Below are 20275 nucleotides of genomic sequence, written 5' to 3'. Positions count from 1 at the left end.
TTTTTTTTTTTTTTTTTTTTAGAAAAATTCACGAGTCTAGGACCACAAAGGAGAAAAGTTTCCTGTTTGAAACACGATTAGCTATTCTCCTTGCGGAGGAGAGGGTCGCTCGAGGTCGAATTCAGTTTGAATCACAGCTGTCTGACAACTATCATCCAATAGTTTGATTGGACGAGTTTCTATTGCTACTAGTTTATTTATTATTATTATTATTATTATTTTTTACTTTTTTTTATTTTGGACGATATCCAGCTTCTAGGGCCTTGACGAAACAACTCTCGAAGAAACACCCCAGGCAGTGACTGTTCTCTAGCATTCTGTGGTTTCTTGAAACTTCAAAGAAGTCTGAATTTCATTTAAACGAGATTGCTGTCGAGTTGAACGTGGTGTCGCCGGGTTTTCTTCATAGAAGAAATCATCTGAGGGGAGTTTGTATAATAGTGACGATATTGCACAATCTCGCACTGATACTTGGACACGCGAGTCTGAATTTATAAAAAGTCCAATTTTGGCGACACCAATCTCTCTCCTCGAGCTGTTTCGCTATTATGGCCGTGATACTTGTACTTGAACTCTGGCTCGTTCTTCAAGATTACATAGCACATCTGCAAGCAGACTGTTTATTTGTCTTATCTGAACCTAACTTAGGTTTCTTGTGTTCCTTTCTTAAATTAGAAAACAGTCCGCCCTAAGCACCTTGAGGAGTTTCAAGCTGACAATTACAATTCTTTTAGGGGCTTTCTTGCACAATTAAATTGGTATTGTTAAGCTAATGAATTCCAATTACACGTCATATTAATTACAAAAGATAGAATGCAACAATTGGCTCAATTCGCTAAATACTTTAACACTTACAATCCAATTACTATAAACTGTACAAAAAATTGAGTTTAACCAGAAATTTGTTCCACGGTGTTATAGCATCTATAGTCCATTACCAATGATAAACAAACGAAACCAGTAAGTAAAATTTTGTTCACTTAACTAAATATAATAATATTGACAGTGCAATTGTTAGTTATATTAATAACCAATTATGCAAGAGGGCCAATTGTCCGACCAGTTGCCCAGGTACAAGTATCCTCAACGAGTGAGACTCGACCAATCCAGTGTCAACGAGATCCCTGGGTTCGGTCAGGGCAGCTTGCACTTGCTTCATTCTTCGATCCTTCCATGAAAAGCGAATACTTTGAAACTGCGCTACAACGCGCATCAGCTATATAGAGACCGATTCTCCAGATTGAGAGAAAGAATTTTGTATTCAAGCCTTGCTTCTGTCCCTTTACGAGACACTGAATCATCTTTACTCGTCAACTTTTAGGTTTAGATTTCTATCTATGCGTAAGACAGGCCAAGAACTATTGACAAGAGTTTTGATAATTTTCGTTGAGACGATTAGAGAGAGGAGCCAAGGCTTTCTTCCATTTTCTCTCTTCAAGACGCGTGTGTCATCCTCGTTTTCACTTTATCTAAACGGTACGCTTAGTTTAATCGATATTCAGTTGATAGTACCATACCATGTGTGCCGCTAAATAAATACGTTTATTGACGAACGTCCATCGATAAACATTTGCTACAGTCTCTTGTTTGACAGCGTTTTATTGCTTAGAGGAAAACGTGTTGCAAGTAGACTGTGGACATTTAGGCAATTTTGTGTTCTTGTTTTGGGTGTTGTATAAGTGAAATGATAGAATTTGAATAGAAATTTCAGTACTTTATCTTGGATATTCTAGATATTGTTGTATACGTGCATTCCGTTCAGTTTTGCACATTTAAATTGCATACAAATGCAGAAAAATCCGCAGTCTAATCGTGACACTTATGTTTTCAAAAAGATAAGACACCACGAAGAACAGCGACATCTATCAAATGGACGTTCTACGACTATCAGCTATCTTCGGAGCCGCTTTGAAAGGTAACGCATAAATTATACCACGTTTGTAATTATAATCAACCATTTAGAGTTGATAAAATCCAGCAGAAATTAATCGTAACGTGAACCTAAAAGGTATGGTCCCGAAGTGAGGTTCTGGCCATTTGAAAGTCGCACCATCGTGAATCAGTTTATAGAAGCAGGATAGCGACGTCCATGGGATTTTCGGGGAAAATAAGATCAGGTTTCGGTTATTACACTAAAAGTTATACTCCTGTTACGCTACACAGGCGCATAAATGATTGATCGACTTAAATAAAAACTAACGAGTTAAACGTACGAGTAAAAACACATTTGCCCATACTAGAGGCTAAAAATTATACACACGATCCAACTGAGTACCATACACGCGCCATTATACACGAGATATTCTATAGATGAGACTCTCACCGCGAACCAATAACGTTTCTCATACTTTCTTCCCTTTTATTTTTTTCTTCGCTTTTCTTCCTTTTCCATCAGCAAGATATCAAGTTCGTATCGAATATTTTTGTCCTTTTTTTCTTTTTTTTTTTTTTGCTAAGTGGTATTAGTTTTTCTTCTTGATACGAACCCTTCTTGCATAGGAAATTGTTTCAGTGTTTTTGTACGCGGAGGAGCGGCTTAGCTAACATAAAACTTGTTAAGAGAGGATAACCACACTTTTGCCTAATCTTCTTCGCTATTATTCTTTCTTTCTTTTGTTTTTCCACGAGATTTTTACTACTACCTTTTCTTTCTTTGTATTTCGATTAGCTTCTGTTTGTTAGTTGTTTTATGCGACTTTAGTGTTTTATGGCTTCCACCGAACAATAGATAAATAGGGGTTTTAGAAACGAATTTCTCTGTTCTTATGTCTTCTCATTGTTTTTTCCATTTCTCATTGGTTTCCTCTCTTTCTTCTTATTAAATAATTGCTTTTAATCGTTATTTCAATGCGACATAGATTTTTCTGTTATATGCCTATTCGCGTTTTAGGAAGAAAGTATATGAGTACACCTTGGCCTGAGATCAAATGACTAGCATTTCCGGTTGTTGTTCGCGCCACTGTTTTGGATACGCAAGCGGTCTTGGCGGCGCGGCCGCTTGCCTTTTACGCTCAACACTTCCCTCAGCTTGTTACTTCTCTCCAGGCGACCTCTCTTCAGTGCTTGGGTAGTCCTCTTCTCGTAAACCTGCACGTAATTTTCATTGACACTCAAAAATTTCATTGAAATTTATCTTCATAATATGCTGCAATATGGAAAATTAATCTCTTTATATTTGGAAGGATGGAGCTTTTCAGTTTTAAGTGAACGTTAAAAGTAATCTGATATTTGAACTTTAAAATGAAATGTTTGGCTACTTCTATGGACAGGTCGTTATCTCGGTTATACTTCAGCAATGGACACTTTGGTTAAGCAGGTATGTTAATTGATAATCAGCGTTGGATCTTGAAATATGTATTTTGGGCGGCGAGCGGTGATCATAAAATAATTAGCTTCTTTGTCTTACGTTTGTAAAATGTTCAGGTCTCCAGTAGAAGTTTCAAATTATACTCCACTTCGTAATGCACTATTATCAAGTACATATCATTATTCTTAGGGAAAAGCGGAAAATTCGATAGTGAAGAAATAGTAGAATATAGTTTAGCGTCACAACCACTTGACATTAATTTGTAATTTGTATCAGTGTAATGAATCAATATTAGTTAATTTATTAGTGTAATAAGGAAATAAGTATTCCAGGGAACTGGCGTTTATGTCGCTACAAACACCATATTCTCGCTTATAAAACAAAAAAAGAAAAGTTAACAGCGAATTACCTTTTGCGCCGACCGAAGCTGAACTATCCTCTTCTCAGTGCGTGCACGAGGTCTTTCGTCGCGGGTGTCTGGTCTACGGGTTGCTTGTTGTCCATTTTGGCTTCTGCCGGGGGCACGTTCCGGCGATGCTGGTGTTGCGGTGACCGGTGCACTGGAAGCGACGTTTGGTAGAGCGTCCTCCTCGACGCCTCGTTCTTCCGGTGCGTCTGGCGTTGGCGGTGGAGTTTCAGGAGCGATCGAAGGCGCTGTGGCTCGGTAAACGGACATACTAGGATGCTCTATCAGCAGGTCCTCTAGCGGTGATGTTTCTACGTTCACGGGACCAGCCCGTGTAAAACATGCGGGTGGTGTTACATACCACGACTCCTCCAGCGCCGTCGTTCCGTCAACTGCAGGTTTTAAAGCTCGCTTATAGCATTACTTCTCCAGTGTATGCCCTGTAGATAACTTACACTGTCGGTCATAAGTATTAGGATATCTATTTCGCACAATTATTGCGAAACTCTAGGAAATTTTACTCTGTGTAGTATTTTATATCGTATGACATGTACGATACGAATGGATCAATAGATTTATAATAAAATAATCGAGAGATAAAAGCAATGGGAAACATCGAATTTACGTTAATACCAGGAAGTGTCCAAATACTTATAATTGCTAGTGTTTTTGTTCTGAGGGCAGACCTGAAACTGCCTTGAAGAAGTGAACTGCAATATCGATGAAAGAAACGCAACGCGCTACTAAAAACTCGATCGAGAAAAAGAGAACTATGAATGTAGTACCGAAACTTTCTCTAACTATAATCTTCGATAATATTATTTTCAGGTCTGCAAACACGTTTTTCGAAATTCCATTACATTGTTCTACGATGAATGTCTGCTCTACGATAAAGCATCTGACAACTAATTTTGATAAAGCATTTATTTTGAGATGAAGACCTGTAAGTAAATGGCATCCAAATTCATATAGCTTCTTCAAATATTTAGGTTTGCTTGTCTCACAAGTTCGTATACGTGGCATATAAGAGTTGTTTGATGCACAGATGAACCGGTATGAAAAGTTGAGCAGAAAACGACATTTATTGTGTAACAACGTAATATTTTTAATCGTCATTGTTTTTTATAGACTAAAATGTAGCTTAGGTTAGGTCAGGTTGCTTGAATTCCATTTGTTTAATCATTCTCATAATAATCATATGTTTCGTTAAAAGCTAATCATTATATATGATATATATATTATATATATATATATCGGGGTAAATCAATTTCAAATTTCTGATCAAATTTCAGAAAACCTAAGTCATTTGATTTCATTTATCTCGATATTATTTGAATTCAAGCAATCTGACTTGAAACGGATACCTAATGGAAAATGGATACCTAAAATGGAGTCGAAGAAAGTGGTGGAACTTGCTGGATTGTCTGCAATAAGGAGAGAAATTGCGAATGAATTGTTAAAAGCTAAAAATAAAAGTACACAACATCGTCAGTAGTCTGTAACACCCTGCATGCATTAAATGAAGCTTTTTGCCCGTATATCATCTCTTGTTTCAACCCTTTACAAGAATGTAATTCATACTTCTTCCCTCTATACCTTTTTCATACGCCTACTTTCATAAATTCTGCAAAATTAACATCAAAACGTCCAGTGAATGAACCCCTAATTATAAAAGATATAAAATACAGTGTCTACCGAAAAAGAGAAAAATCAAATTTAATAATTTTCCATACCGGTAGTATTCAAACGTTTCTACGCCTGGAAGAATTATATAACACACTCTCTCTCTCTCTCTCGCTCTCCCCCCCCCCTCTCTCTCTCCATCTCTTTCAGCAATGCAAAACTCGCACAGGCAAGCGAAATAAAAAAAGAAAGAGAAAAAAAAACAAAACTCCGAAACTTTGACATGCAATTCTATTTGAAGTAACAATACGAAACAATACAAAACAAACTAAATAACAAGGATAAAACACATTCTGCCTATTTTCCAAGCTCGACAATAACTACAGACAGACCTACCAAGCTTAAAACTAGCAATCACCCTAAACAGCCTGGAAGACAAGTCAAACAAACTTCATTAGGAAAACAATCGGGCAAGAAAGGCCTCGTTATTTTCCAGCACTGGAGTATTCGCATTATTCATCGCTGTATGGTCCAAGGCATCTCATTTTACACCCGAAGGGGACAGAAAGCTTCCCTTGGCGTGTGAGAGGCAGTTGGACTGCAAGATGTGATTTCTATGTGTGTTTCATCTATATACATACATATATATGTGTATATACAGATACAAAATATATATATATATATTCGAATTTCTCGAGATTCCCTTTGGAAAGGAACGTTTATCTCGCTCGTTGAACGTACCAGTACGGTCAATGAGGATCCAGTCATCGCCCTCAATCTCCACCTGACTGAGCCTCGCCATTACTGGATGGGTCTCCGGGGTTTCGTTATTGGACCCTTGCCGTGAACCCTGCGCGCCGGAGATATTACCTCCGAGTAGGTAGTTTGCCAAACTGCTCAGCATCCTGACCTTCTTCTTGCTCTTCAGCGCCTATAATAACAACGGATAACGCCTCGTTTTAGAAAAATATTCGTAAAAATTGTAATGGCACCGGTAGCGTAACACTGATATTCGATAATCCAAGGTCGATCGTGTTTTGTATGGGCGATGAAGATTTTGGAACGTTTGGTCGGTGATATTCTTGACTAGAGACTTTTTAGAGGAAAGAATACGATTGGTAGCTATTTGTTGGGCAATTTGAGACTGGTGAAATTTGATTATTAGCGAGTTAGGTTCGCTAAGGTTCGATCTGTTTTACTTGCACGATCTTTGGCTGTTGAAATTCTTGGTCGGAGATATTTTAGGCGAAGAGAATGGGACGTGATTACGATTGTTAAATAATTTTGGGATAAAAGAGCTTGATTCCGCACAGTTCCGTTTACTTTATCTGGACGACGAAGATTCTGAGACCTTTGGTTGCTGAAATTCTTAGAGATTTCTCAAGCAAAAGAATGTGACATGTTGGTGGCTGGTAAATATGATTAAGAGATTAATCCTTTGCACTCGAGGGGTATTTTCCGCGACCACAGCGTTCCGTGTGGCAGCTCGAGAGGGGAATAAGAGACGACAGTCCCTGTTTATCCTAGATTTCGACCTCTCCAGCTGATGAGAGCTCAGTATTGGTTCGTAAATAGATTTCTTAGCTCTTTTGTATTGTCTGTTATGAAGCATGAAGTGTTACATTTTAAAACGGAGATAAAATATTTATGCTGGAATTCTTTCGAAACTATGGTTCTGGCAACGTCTCTGACGTTAGTTCAGATTCGACGATGGTGGCAGAAGTATTATAGTTTCGTAAATTTAGAAACTCTAAAAAAATACATATGGAAATTTGTTTAATTAATTCACATATTCTGCAAATGAACAAAAGACAAACCAAGGATGCACCTTGGCAGACATTTTATAAATTATTGTAAAAAAGAAAAAATATTAAAAAATGTGTTCGAAGATGTAAATATATATAGAGTATTAAAATATATTTCTTTAAGTTAATTTTTCTATAAAATCATTTTATATTACCTACAGGACACTCGTTACACACGCGCCAAATCACCTCGAGTTGCTGCTACGCCTTACCGAAAAGGCTGTCGAGTGCAAAGGGTTAAAATGGCTAAATTTGGTAAAGTTCTATGTATGTCGGTCGGATTATTTTCAACTGTACGGAACGCAGCTGCAAGTAATCGTCGGGAAATCTCGATTTTATCGGACAATGAAGCGCGTGTAGCAGAAAGTGCGTAGTAGAACGCTATCGGGCCCATGGTCACCATGTTATAATTATCGCGACGCGTATACGACAGCACGAGCATCATCAACGTTGAATTATGTAAGTAAAGAGGCGATGGTTGAACAGAACCTTGCGGTATGCATGGCAAATTCCAATATTCGTCGAATCCTGATTATCTACGACCGACGTTTCTCGTATGATACCTTTAGGATCGCCAAGTGTGTATCCACGAGGCCTTGTAATTGCCTTTATGACGGTTGCGCAATGGAAAAACGTGAGCCGCGCGTGAGAACGCTTCGCTTCCCCGCAAATGGGACACCGATGCTTGCGTTTCGTTATTTATCGAGTCGCCGCGTCACGCTGTTGCACGCGGTTTGCACGTTTCGCCAGACCACCCTTCTCCCTCTCCCCTCTCCGCTCCCCACCTCGTTTCAAATTGTCGTTCCTTGTTCGCTTTTCTACTCGCCAGAGTAAAAAGGAGATTCCTCGAAAACGATTCTCGCGGTCGGAGTTGGATTTCGAACGAACCTGTGTTTAGTAGAAATATGCCGTACCTATACGTAAATCGCCTACGAAGGTTTTCTTTTCTTTTTTTTTTTTTTTGTTTAATTTTTATTTGTCCAGCTGAACATTCGGTAAATTTTTCTAGCTTAAATTTCCCTAGCTTGCGAAGGTTTTCCTACATTTTAGAAAGAGATCAATTTATGATTGACGATTTTCACTCGTCGGAGTAAAAAAAAAAAGAAAAAGATTCTTGGAGAACGCTTCTCACGACCGATGATGAATTTTTTTTTTATTTATTTATTTATTTATTTAAATTTTACAATTTGTCCAGTAGTTACAATTTGTCCAGTAGGTTATTTAAATTTTACAATTTGTCCAGTAGGACATTTGATAAAATATTATAGCTTAGTGGTATAATAATATAACATGTGGGTGGCTACTCCCAGCGGGGTACCATCTTCGTGTCTGTTAGGTTATATTCTTTGTGAGATGAATTTTTGAACGAGTTCAATCGAATTTGTGACCTGTTTGATGGAAACATACTGTGACGGAGGATTCTATACATTTTAGAAAAAGGCTAGTTTTGCTCAACAATTTATTTGTTAATATCTCTTTGTTAACACTTAGCCAACCGAATTGGAAAATCTGTCCTCTGTGAAGAACATCGCTGCGTGACCGAACTGGCAGACTTTCTTTTTGACTTTAGCTAAGCATTTTCCTTTTTTTTTATATTGTTATTATCAGTTATTGTTTAGCTGGAATTGTTGCTAATTAATTGCGCTACTTTCACTGCTTTTATAAGGTACAGTATATAATAAAATACAGCAATTTAGTAGTGTTAAAATTAATTAAGAAGTTACACTATCAGTTATGACTAAATAAAGTTATAATCGAACGATACCACACTGTAAAATAATATTAACATGCATTATGAATTTTTAATTTCACGTTCGAGTCGTGGTATTTATCTTTAGTCATCTTTAATGCTCTTAATTTTACCTATATTTCTTTATACTTATAATATATACTTTTAATTTGATGTTTTGTATAAACAATATGTGAAATCGTTAAATAAAATCATTACCGCGAAATATAATTAATCACTTGAATAATTTTTATACTTCTTTGTTCTTTAAATAGCGAATACTAGTCATCGACACTTAGAAAAATGCGCGGTAGGGAACGTATAGCTCGCAATGGCCCGCGCGGTTGGCTAAGTGTTAATATGGGAAACGAACTAATTTATTGGAAATTTCGAGATTATATTTTTGCGCGAAACTTGAATATCACAGTAGCTCTTGCGATATAATTGAATATTCCTGTAAATATGAATTTCTATCATCTAGGAAATACACCGCTTTGAGATAGTTATGCAGAATATGGCATATAATGAGTGGTAACCATTTATTTCTATAAATAGTGGTGCCATCGAAAAAGGTTAATAGAATTCCTAACCTTTATGGACAAATGATTACGCTACTGTGGCGATAGTTAATTATAGCACTAACAATAACAATAGTATATCACTGCAATCCGCGATATAGCAATAGCAATAGAAAATGAAGTATCGAACTTGTGAACGATGAATTATTTTGAAAAATACGAAGAATACGGAAAAATGTTTTAGATAAATGTTATAGATTATCAAGCAATACAAAAAGCATACTAGAAATTATTTGACCTTGCAATGACTTATAGTGTTGCGAAAGACACAAATGAAGTCGGTAAGTTAAAACACTTAAAAATACGAACTTGTATTTTTTTACTGCATATTCTTGTAGCTGATACGAAATTGTTTAGAAAACACTGCGAGATATGAATTTTCAAACTTCACGTGTCATTTATTTCGAATAATCATGAGTTTCATGCATTTAATTAGTATAGTGACAAGCGTAATAACAGGTATAGCAGAACTAAATACATAATATAGTAATAAAGATAAGAGGTAAAATAATTATGTCTATTGCACAAAGTATTATAATAATACTTACAGATATCGCTTTCCTGCGTTTTATAAACACTAAAACTTTATAAACACCACTAAAAATAAAAAAAAGAAAATTGTAAACACGTCTTAAAAGGTTATTATATCGAAGATAAGACGCAAATGATAGAAAGTACAGGATACAATGAAACAGATTAACGAGGACGTGCCCTTGAGATTATCTCGTTATATGAATTCGGAATAGAATTAACAAGAAATTCAATTATGGTACGCGCATGATGCATAATAACACACGATATTTCTAACAATTTTCCGATGTTTCAAACAAGTAACCGATACTAACGTACACCTACTTTAACATTCCAAAAGTCCACTGATACCATAGGAGCAGATAATCCCAATCTGACGAATCAAACACAATTTAAACAGAAACTAGCTCGATGACCTTTGAACGAAACTTCGAATAAACTTCTCCTTTGTTCGCGACACGACCTTGCGATCTTTTGGTAAGAAAATTAAGAAGAACGTAAAAAAGAAGGAGAAATATAGAAAAGAGCACGGAAGGAAGTAATTAAGATATAGAACGCATCTCGATTGCGCGTCTATTCAATGATAAGGCAAGAAATTCGATAAGATTGTGCGCGAAAGTCGCGAAGGAACGTTCGCGTCCACTCACTACGCACGAATGATTCATGGACCAGTGAAAACGCGACCGTCGAGTAAGCGTGCTTGGTCATTATCGCGGATAAACATCTGTTTTGCTAATTTCATTGCTGAACAGATAACGGATTGTGACGCAACGTGATCGACCGCTGCTCTGTGATCGCTAAACTGCAGACTTTTATGCAAATTCCTATTTTTATGAGCGTCGAGTAAATGTCTGAAACTACATCGTTGTAAATTTCAATCTAACACACAGATTCCTATAAAAAGTTGCGAATTTTTTTTATAGTAACTACCTGGTAGTTGAAGCGTTAAATGTGTGTGTAAATTTCACTAAAATAAAGTTCGATGCCGAAGTTAATTAAATGCAGTTGTGCGTTCTTGTTCAACCTTGAAATCACTCCATCCGATCCAATTGCATCGAAATTCGCCAGGAAAAGTTGAATCGAAACGGAATACCTTCTACCAATTAAAATCCAACCCTCATTACCGACGCATTCAAACCACCAAACCACACGATCTCGAATAACGAAATGGCAGGTAACAAAATCGATATAAAATATCTTCCATCCAGTCCACCCTCTCTCAAACGGACCAAACCTCCATCGTTTCGATCCAATCTGACTTTCAGCCATTTTTTTCACGAAGCGTAATACACACCTGGTGTGAGGTGAGGATCGTATCGATTTCGAGCGTGACTCACGTGAACCGCGAGCTCACGCCAGGGAAACGCGAATTACATGGTCGAAGCACGAATTTTTTCAAGGTACTGGTGTAAATATAAACTCGTGTCTCGACTTTCCTCGCGTCTGCATCATCGGTTATGCCACGTTCCGACACAACGTGAGTACAGCAACACGTTTCCGAGAGTCGATGCGTGCGCTGTGTTTTGCCACGTTCCTTAAATCTGACAACCACGTGTCATACCGTGTCGAATCGCTCGGCCGCGTTCAATTTACACTGTCTAAAAATGCTGAGCTATCGTTACAAACCCTATGCATAGCTGCCACATCTTCTGGTCGATACAAAGATGAGACACCCTTGCCAACTACTTAAGAATGTTACACAGAGTATCGTATGGTATTTTAAGGGGAAACAAAGCTTCATAGCGATTATTTGAAAATCCGCGAAAACAAAGCACACGCTGTTTACCGATGTCGCGTTGTGTCTTCATTATTGTAAGTGTCTCACCGCGTAATTATGTTAATGGAATGAGTTCGGCTTTTTGCGCTTCTGTCTAAGCGGCAGATATCCTTGAGTCGCGTAACTTTCAATTGCAACAATCTTACGCCTATCCTTTATTCTTTTTCTTTTCTCCTTTGTTGTTACCGTGTATCGTGAGACTGGCGTAATTGTTGTTAAAAGATAAACCGATTAGGCGTTATGATATGACAGTGTCGAGTTATTATGAATAGATATGACGCGATGGAATTTGAAAATCGAATGGAAGCGCGATCATCCATTAGCTATATGGAGGTTCATATTGTCAATCGTTCGTGTTTGTCAATCGTTGTCGTTGTTTGCGAAATTAATCATTGTATAGTTGTAATATATATATTTGTAGTCTAGCATAATCGTATAGTGCATGTTTTCTACAGTTGAACCTTGTGGATATCTTGTATAGTAGTTTTTACAGTGAATATCATATAGTCGAGTATCTTTCAAATGGACCTAATGTAGTCGCAGATCTTTCTAATGAATTTGGTATAATTAAGAATTGTTATGATAAATCTAGTATAGTAGATACTATTGCTACTACTATATAGTGTCTGTAACATTGTTGAGCAATGTTAAATATTAGTGTAATCAACTATTAGTTGACACGTGTATAGTTCAACCACTACAGATATATTTCTAACATCAATGTAATATAAAACTATATACATATACTATAAAACTATATACATAAAACTATGCTATAAACATACTTCAATTAAGAAAGTTGCAAATAGAAAACGTAATAAGGAAATAATAAAGACAAAGTGATAAGGTAATAAGGAAAATAGCAAAGTTAATACAATGAATTATAGTTGCTGCGAATTAAGACGACATGGAATATGTCAAGTAATATTTCACTATAAGTAATGTCTTGTTCGGAGAATTCTATAATTAATCTAGCAACGCAATGGCCACATTTCTATTATTCTATCGTTAGTCACTTTTTTCAATCGCTTTCCGTTCTTTGTTCCCTGGCAATCTTTTCTCTTTTTTTTGTTCGTCTAAAATGCGCGTTATCTTATTTTCCTTGAATATCGCACGAATAACAAACGAGCTTCAGAACTCTGCTCGTGTTCCTCGTGAATCATAATCGGACTAATCGTACTGGTTACGGTAGAGGCTTATCGTTACGTCAGAAAAGTCGCTGATTTCATCGCTACAATTGTAACTCCCCGATATTACGACAAAACACACTATTTCGACCCATAATCGCATCTACAAAATACAGGGATTATTGTCTCACGGAACCTTTTATTGCTATGCTAACCAAATATTATTGCAGAGTATTAATTATAATTCTATATATAATTCGTAGATGTGGCATCAATGAATTAATGAATCGATGTATATGGTCAATATAGGCAATTTTCACAGTGTATAAACCCACTATAATTACTACTCCGCGCATTTTACAATACTTCTAACGAGATTACATTATACACGCTGTTATAAAATAATGATAGTTTTTGATGTATTTGGTTCCAGAGTATTTTACATTTTTTGCAAATAAAGTAAAATAGTAAAGTAAGAAGTAAGAAAAAGGAAAATATTTAAAGAGATACAAATGTGAAGAAGAAATGGCACGAAGAAAATGATAGAATTATAACTTTCTTCGGTTTAGAAATGATAGTATGACGAGTCTTATCTTTCTAAAAGAACAATTTTTTAATTAATTGATATCTACAAATTAACAAGATAAGAAAGGAAACTACCTGAAGTAGTAATTAATAGTCCAACTATATGACAACACGAAGGTAAACAAGTTAATCGATGTCAATACAATAATTCCTTCTCATTGAACAACGAACTATTTTTCTCCATTAACTTTCCATCGACAAAGCCTCTTTCTTGAACCTAATCTTATTGCCGACAAGAGACCTCTCTCTTAAAGACCTGGATTTAATCCCAGCAGACATTCTTATCTATAACCACGACATAACCTCAAAGCGCTCGTAGAATCCCCTTTTCAGCAAAAAATCAAGCGAAATTAAACTGGCTGGCTGAAATTAATTCTCAATCGATTTGAAGAAGAATTGCTTTACAATCAGTCTGGAATCGCGAACCGACGCAGATCTGACAGGCTGGAATTACTCAGACGTCGAATTAAGTAGGCGGAAGCGAATGCCACGAATATGCGAGAGCACGTAACGTCAATCTATCCAACGCGTTGCCTAACTGTTTCCGCCAATAATTCAACAGGCTCGAATCCACTAGCGCGCCATTTGTTTACATCGACGATAAGGTCTTTAAGCGACACGTAAAGTCTCGTTTAGATTAGCATGTTACCTGACTTTGAACAATTCGAACTCGAGCAACTTCGAAAAACCTACTTTACTAGCGTAAACTGTTAGATGTTCAGATTAGTCAAGTTACTTGAATTCAAGTTACTCGAACAACTACTTTTTAACTTCAACTACTACTTACAATTAGTGTGAACGTGGCTTAAGTTAGTCTCGAAAATCCTCACACCAGTAAGGAAGTGTTCAATGAGCCTGGTGATTTATGTCAATAAATCCCCATCATCGTGACGAGACAAAAATCGATAAAATGCGTTAGGGTCACCAAGAAACGAAAGCAAACATAATTTCTTCTTCTTGAATTTCCTTTTTATTTCATATGTTTTTATTATATGAAAATGTTAACAGATAGATAAAGAAGAATATTAATAATGGCAATATCATCGAGCTGTGCTATACTGCTTCGATAGAATAGATGTAAATGAGGATACAACGCGCTAGGAATTTAATTAAGGTGAATACCCTTGAATGCCTTAGAATGTTCGATTTTTTTTTGTAGCGTAGGGCATCGATTAAAAGAAAGGATAGAGAAGAAGATATTAAGTAAAAAATATTGCTTATTATACCGATCATATGGAATTAATGTAAATGAGGATGCCAACATATCAGGAATTTAATTTCAATTTATTTTTCGTGAATTCAGTTATTATTTTGTAATTATACAATGCTGAAAATAAAATACTATTAAACTTATTTTCTTTCTTCGTGACGTAAGTTTATCAATGGGACTAATTCAACGAAGTAGATAAATGAAAATAGAATGTTTAAAGAATTGTTTATCAATACAAACGTATATTTTTTTTCAATTATATTATCGTTCCCTATTGTTTACAAATTTTCAAAATCCACAATCAGAATTAAAGTATAAATAACACAAATGTATTTTGACAATAATTCAAATAAACCGAATGACAATAATTCACATTCATTGACACTGACACAAACTGATTTTTCTGAAAATATACAACATATTGGAGATTCATAAGAGAAATTACATTTTCTGCGGATTAAAGCACATTGAAAATCGAACAACGAAATCACATTTTCTGAAAATTAAAGCGGATTGGAAATTCGTAATAAAATATCTTGGATTACATATACTTTATTTTATTATGTTATATACGCTTTATTAAGCCCTTGAATCGGTAATAAAATAAGTACTAATTGTATTAAGCGAATACGTTTTTAGAACCGTATAGAGATGACCTATGAATTCTAACCTAACAAATGCTACGCATCAGAGTCCTTCATCGAAGCAAAAGCTGCACTCTTTAATTGGAAGAGAACTGATCTAATTACCAATTCAGTACTAATGGGAAGCACGTACAACAAGATAATATCAAAATAAAAATTCTAATAAAATACCGTAAACTGCTGAGCCAAGCATGAACAAAGAATCTTATTGCATTAATGCTCTGTAATTCTCGTTTAAGGATCGTGAAAAGAAATTTACTCAAATTTTATGATCACCTGAGTGGATATTTCTGGAAACAAAAAATACATAAATGGGAATTTTTATCAAATCAGATATATATATATATCTGACAGATCCTAACAGGCGCAGGAACAGAAATAACCTATGATCTCGTCAATATGTTGAGTTAGCTCTAACATTAAGGTTCCCTAATCGTGTTTTTTCCAAACCATTCTAACGATCAAATAAAAATCAAGGCCGCCAATCCTAACGAGATATATAGAGGCGATTCAGATAAAACCAACGTTGATCCATAGGAACACTGGTTGTGTTAATAAACGTTTCATGTTATCGCGTAAATTCTTAGACAGGGAATATAACCTACTAATCACCGATTCAACTCTAACGGTACCCAAACAATCGTCATAATTTACGATTCTGGCTTGTCGTTGAATCTCCTCTCTCCTTCTTTTTCCCTCTCAACGAGCACAGAGAGTGTCCCTATAACGGAGGACCGTTGTGTCGCCGTCTTTCGCATCGAATCCATCTCGCTTTCCAAGAAAACCTTCAATGAACTCGGCCGTTCATTGGCCAGACACGAGAAAGCAATTCTCATGACCGACCAAATAGATCCTAACATCAGAAATACTGAAATTGGTGGATTTCGGAGATTTTTATATTCTGCAATTATTAGAAACATACAGGCAATTTTGCAAAAATTAATATACTGTTGATAGGAAACACGAGAATCCACTTTTTCCACTTTACAAACGTTGAGAACGGTCACGTGAAAGTTTCCTACGCTAATTCTCTGGTGGTCAGGCAATGAATTACAAGTTAGAATTACTAGTCTTGCAGAGAAGCACTCGTAATATTTAAAGTGTACGTAAAATATGTAAAATATGTAAAGTAAAGTACGATCAAATTAAATCCATGCTGGATTACGGATATATTATTAGAAAAAGAAAGAAACGAAATCGTCTTGTACTATCAGAATCATAATCAACAGATAAGAATGTAGAAAATATTAGTATACTTGAGCGAAAGACTTATACTCTTCGCCTCGCTCGCCAAAATATTGGAACAATACTTTCGTGATTGAGAAAATTTAGTGTTTCTGGCACTTTCGTACTGTAAAGTGTATTTCATAAAACATTTCCGTTTCTATTCCGGAAAATTATGTAACTCGATAGTTTACATAACAAGCGAGCACAACAAGCTCGTTGGCATGTAGCAACGAAATTGCCGATTAAAACGGGGTCAATGTGTTCTAACGCGCAACACAGAAGCTGGAACGACGCGAAGAAAAGTTTAAGACCGGGGGAAGGCGTCGATGATGCAACTCTCGAGAAGTTTTGCGAGCTTTCTAATAATACTACGCGAAGACGATCGATGGAAGGCCGAAATAGAGGAGCCGAGGGATCATTTCAGACGAAAGATGGTGTGTATGAGTCTACTCAGGTAAAGTCAGCATACCATTGCGAATGTTCGGATTTGTTCCAACAGAATTTCAAAGAAACCTTCACCATGAACTCCATTCCACCGGATTGAAATAGACTAGGTGAAGTTTAACTGTGGTCTCGAGTTTAGACAATATCAAGGATTCTATTACGTAAATGTACACAGTTTATACGAGGCTTCTAATTTTGGGACTCGTTTAGTAATTTAGTCGCTGGTTGCGTCTTCTACAATTTGTTAAAAGATGGATCCTCTATACAGTTAGTTCTAAAATTCTCCCGAAACTTCAAGTTTTAATTTTTCGTTATCGTAGAAAATAAATGTAACGTAGAGTTAAAGCTTTTATTGATATCGCTGACTCGTTTATGATCCATGAAAATTTCAATGAAATTAATAATAAAAAACCAGTTAGTTTTAATTTATACTTCATGCATAATTATATGAAAGCAATTTGATCATTTTTGTTTATCCGAAAAAATAGGAATATGAATTAAAAGTGAGACTTTATCTAGCACTGAATTGTAATCATCAATGATTCAATATTATATCAGTTGAAGTTAAAATTTTTTTGTAAGCTATAAAAATTTTTTTCAAAAGCACCGGATGAGTAGAATAAAAGAAAATAATAGTTTTGAACGAAGGAAACTTTCCAAACCTAACCGAAGCTCAAATCATAACCCCAACCTACCCTAGCCAATATCTAACTCACAAATCTAACACAAACTCAAACCTAATCTCACTTATCTACAATCTTGACACTTTGATTTATTATTTTGTGAACATACATAGTTTTCGACCCAGAAGTTTCTTAAATCTAGGTTTTACGTTTTTTCAACTCTCCAATATTAACCATAATGTAGAAATCTATTAAAAATATTAAAAAAATCTATTAAAAATATCGCCAAACGAAATGTAGCTAAATTAAACAACCTTACCCAATAATACCAATTAATTAATATCTATTACGATTATCCGTGAACCCAATAATACCAATAAAGTATTAAAATACATAAAAGAAAAAGGAAATCAAATTCCGTACGCGTCAACTCAACTTCTCATTAAATGTTATGCCATAATTTGCAACCCCAATCACCAAAGTGAACCGTGATTTCGCCTTGAATAGTTGATCACAGGTTCGATCGAAAATTCGATACCGAAACGTCGATCTAACGTTCCCATTAAGTTTGTGATATTCATACCAAGGCAGCCGTAGTGTCGCCGTACGACGATCGTGGAACAAAGACAACCTCGCCAATAGAGAAAGACAGAGAGACAACCTGAAAACGCATCGTAGAGCAAAAGAGTCGACATTACTATACTCTCTCCGTATACCCCCTCTCACTCCCACGCTCTATCTACCGATCCCTCCCGCCAGAGCTTCCTGGCTATCCAAGTAAACAAACTCGTTCGACGAATCCAAATCTCGCGCGCACTACCGAAGAGAGGAAGAAACCGTTCTAGAGTCGTTCCTCCGTGTCGATGACGCGACCCGTGAGATAAAACGATGCATCTATATCGATATATGTATGCCAGAATAGACTCGTTTGGCTCGGATCATATGTTTTCGAACGCAGTTGCATAATCCGACGTTTAAGAATGGGTCATTTAAAAAGATACATATATACATGTTAAAGGAAAGAGAAGAAAGAAAAGAAACAAATGGAAAGCATCAGTGACAACCACTGGCCCCCCGTTGCCCTTGCACTTCCAACAATCTTGCGTCGATCAACCGGTCGGTTACCAAGCGTATTACTGCCACTGCATTGTTTCGATCGAATATTCTCCTGGCTACTATACGTACATAATGTATCCGCGTCTCCCACTCGCCGCATCATTCCTCCTCCGTTTTCGTGCTCTATCACCGCGACGCGCACAAAACCACGGTTCTACATTTTCGCACTTCGATCCTGACCGCGTTGCAAGGCCGCTCTCTGTCTTCTTCTAATCACTTTCACGAACACGCGCCTCTATACGCTGTACTCGGTCGATAACGTCGGTACCGTTCGACGTCACACCGACTTAAGAATTACGTAGACGAGTGCCGAAAAACCGAGGTTTCCGCGTGTGTATACACTCACAATCATAATACGCCCATAGAAGAGACATGTATATGGACGGACACCAAGAGGGACGCGCGTCGAGCTGCCTCTCTGTGACAACGACCTTGATCTCGAATTCGCGCTCTATCGTGCTCTCTCTTTCTCACACCCCCATTCTCTCGTTTCCTCACTCTCGCTTCGGCAAAGAGGAACAAGGAACAAGTGGGCGCATAGAGAGCAGTTTTCCTTCGATGCAGTAATAACGTAGTTAAGCAGAATACCCACACAGTTACGCGCGGTGCGTCTCAAGATACTCGGCCTCCGACATATTCACGCACACGCATTCGAACTTCTGGTCAGGATCGTCCCTTCTCCCACGAAAGAACATCCCTCTTCGTTTCGTTAACTTCGTGTTCTTCGCCTCATCTCTTTTACTATCTACCTATCTCTCCCTTTCTCGAGCTTCGTTACCCCCTCTCACCCTCGTCGCACTCACTCCCACACACACAGCGGTAACACACAGCGTAGACGTGTAGCGAAGAAAAACCCGAATAAACGAACAGGCCCGTGTCAAAGGGTGGTTTCGTACGACTTGATTCTCTTTTTTCTTCTATCTCGACCATAACAAATAACTGATCGTTGTCTTGCGTATTATCGGCGTTTCGCGCGATGCCCCGGGGTTTGGTTGACCCCCGCGATACGACACTGGCCAGAGAAACAAGCGACACACGTCTATGTGTTTAGAGAAAGAAAGAGGAAGGAAGAAGAAGTGTATGAAGAGAAAAGGATCCACTCGCCTGAACAGTGTTGCGTTTGAGGAGCCGTGGTAGGAACTGCCCGTAGTAATAGTCGTCAGCTGATTTCGACTGGCTGGCTGGCTGAACAGTCAAGCCGTTGTTGAGGGGCGAGAGCCGAGGTACAACATGGTGGTGGGGACAGCCGTATAGGGGGGAAGCTTTTAAAGCAATATCAGGGTCGTATCATCGTACGACGCCCCTGTCGCATCGATCTCCTCTTTTCTCGGATATTTTGCAAATCTTATCTGAATTTGGAAAATTAAAAATCTGACGATTCGATAGGAAGTCATCCTAGTTCTATCTGTAATATTAAGGTCTTGCTGTTTACGGGAATTCTTTACTAACTATGTCTTCTTTTTATAGGCAGACTTATTCATCAGAGATACAGTTTAAAGACGGCACTGTATTTTGAAAAAGATATAAGATGAGATTCAAAATT

General features: G+C 37.1%; 1 protein-coding gene across 9 annotated transcripts; it reads right to left on the bottom strand.

Annotated features, from left to right (window-relative positions):
- Positions 1-226: 226 nt before the first annotated feature.
- On the bottom strand, positions 227-19956 carry LOC100747137 (tumor protein p53-inducible nuclear protein 2). 9 transcript variants are annotated; one of them, XM_033322392.1, is made up of 6 exons: positions 10304-10624; positions 9997-10045; positions 6078-6267; positions 5096-5137; positions 3717-4105; positions 227-3087 (listed from the first exon to the last, which is right to left on the bottom strand). In XM_033322392.1, the coding sequence occupies exons 1-6, from the start codon at positions 10309-10311 to the stop codon at positions 2932-2934; spliced, it is 834 nt and encodes a 277-aa protein (XP_033178283.1). In that variant the 5' UTR covers positions 10312-10624; the 3' UTR covers positions 227-2931. The 9 variants fall into 9 exon arrangements, with proteins under 9 accessions (XP_033178283.1, XP_012244577.1, XP_024225474.1 ...); XM_012389154.3 differs by lacking the exons at positions 9997-10045; positions 10304-10624 and adding an exon at positions 19325-19469; XM_024369706.2 differs by lacking the exons at positions 9997-10045; positions 10304-10624 and adding an exon at positions 18200-18304.
- Between the last annotated feature and the right edge of the window lie 319 nt (positions 19957-20275).

This window comes from Bombus impatiens, unplaced genomic scaffold, assembly GCF_000188095.3.
Source record: "Bombus impatiens unplaced genomic scaffold, BIMP_2.2 scf_0637, whole genome shotgun sequence".
NCBI classification, from domain to species: domain Eukaryota; kingdom Metazoa; phylum Arthropoda; class Insecta; order Hymenoptera; family Apidae; genus Bombus; species Bombus impatiens.
Note: the sequence above shows the minus strand (reverse complement) of the source record. Positions and strands in the feature narration are given on the sequence as shown.

Excerpts from the sequence above, each read along its gene's own strand:
- LOC100747137 (XM_024369706.2), bottom strand. The coding sequence starts at position 18,289 with ATGCGTTTTCAGGTTGTCTCTCTGTCTTTCTCTATTGGCGAGGTTGTC. Across the intron at positions 5,138-6,077 it reads GATCCTCATTGACCGTACTG|ACAATCCAGCAAGTTCCACC; the intron begins GTACGTTCAACG and ends TCCTTATTGCAG. Across the intron at positions 4,106-5,095 it reads TTTCTTCGACTCCATTTTAG|TTGACGGAACGACGGCGCTG; the intron begins GTATCCATTTTC and ends TAAAACCTGCAG.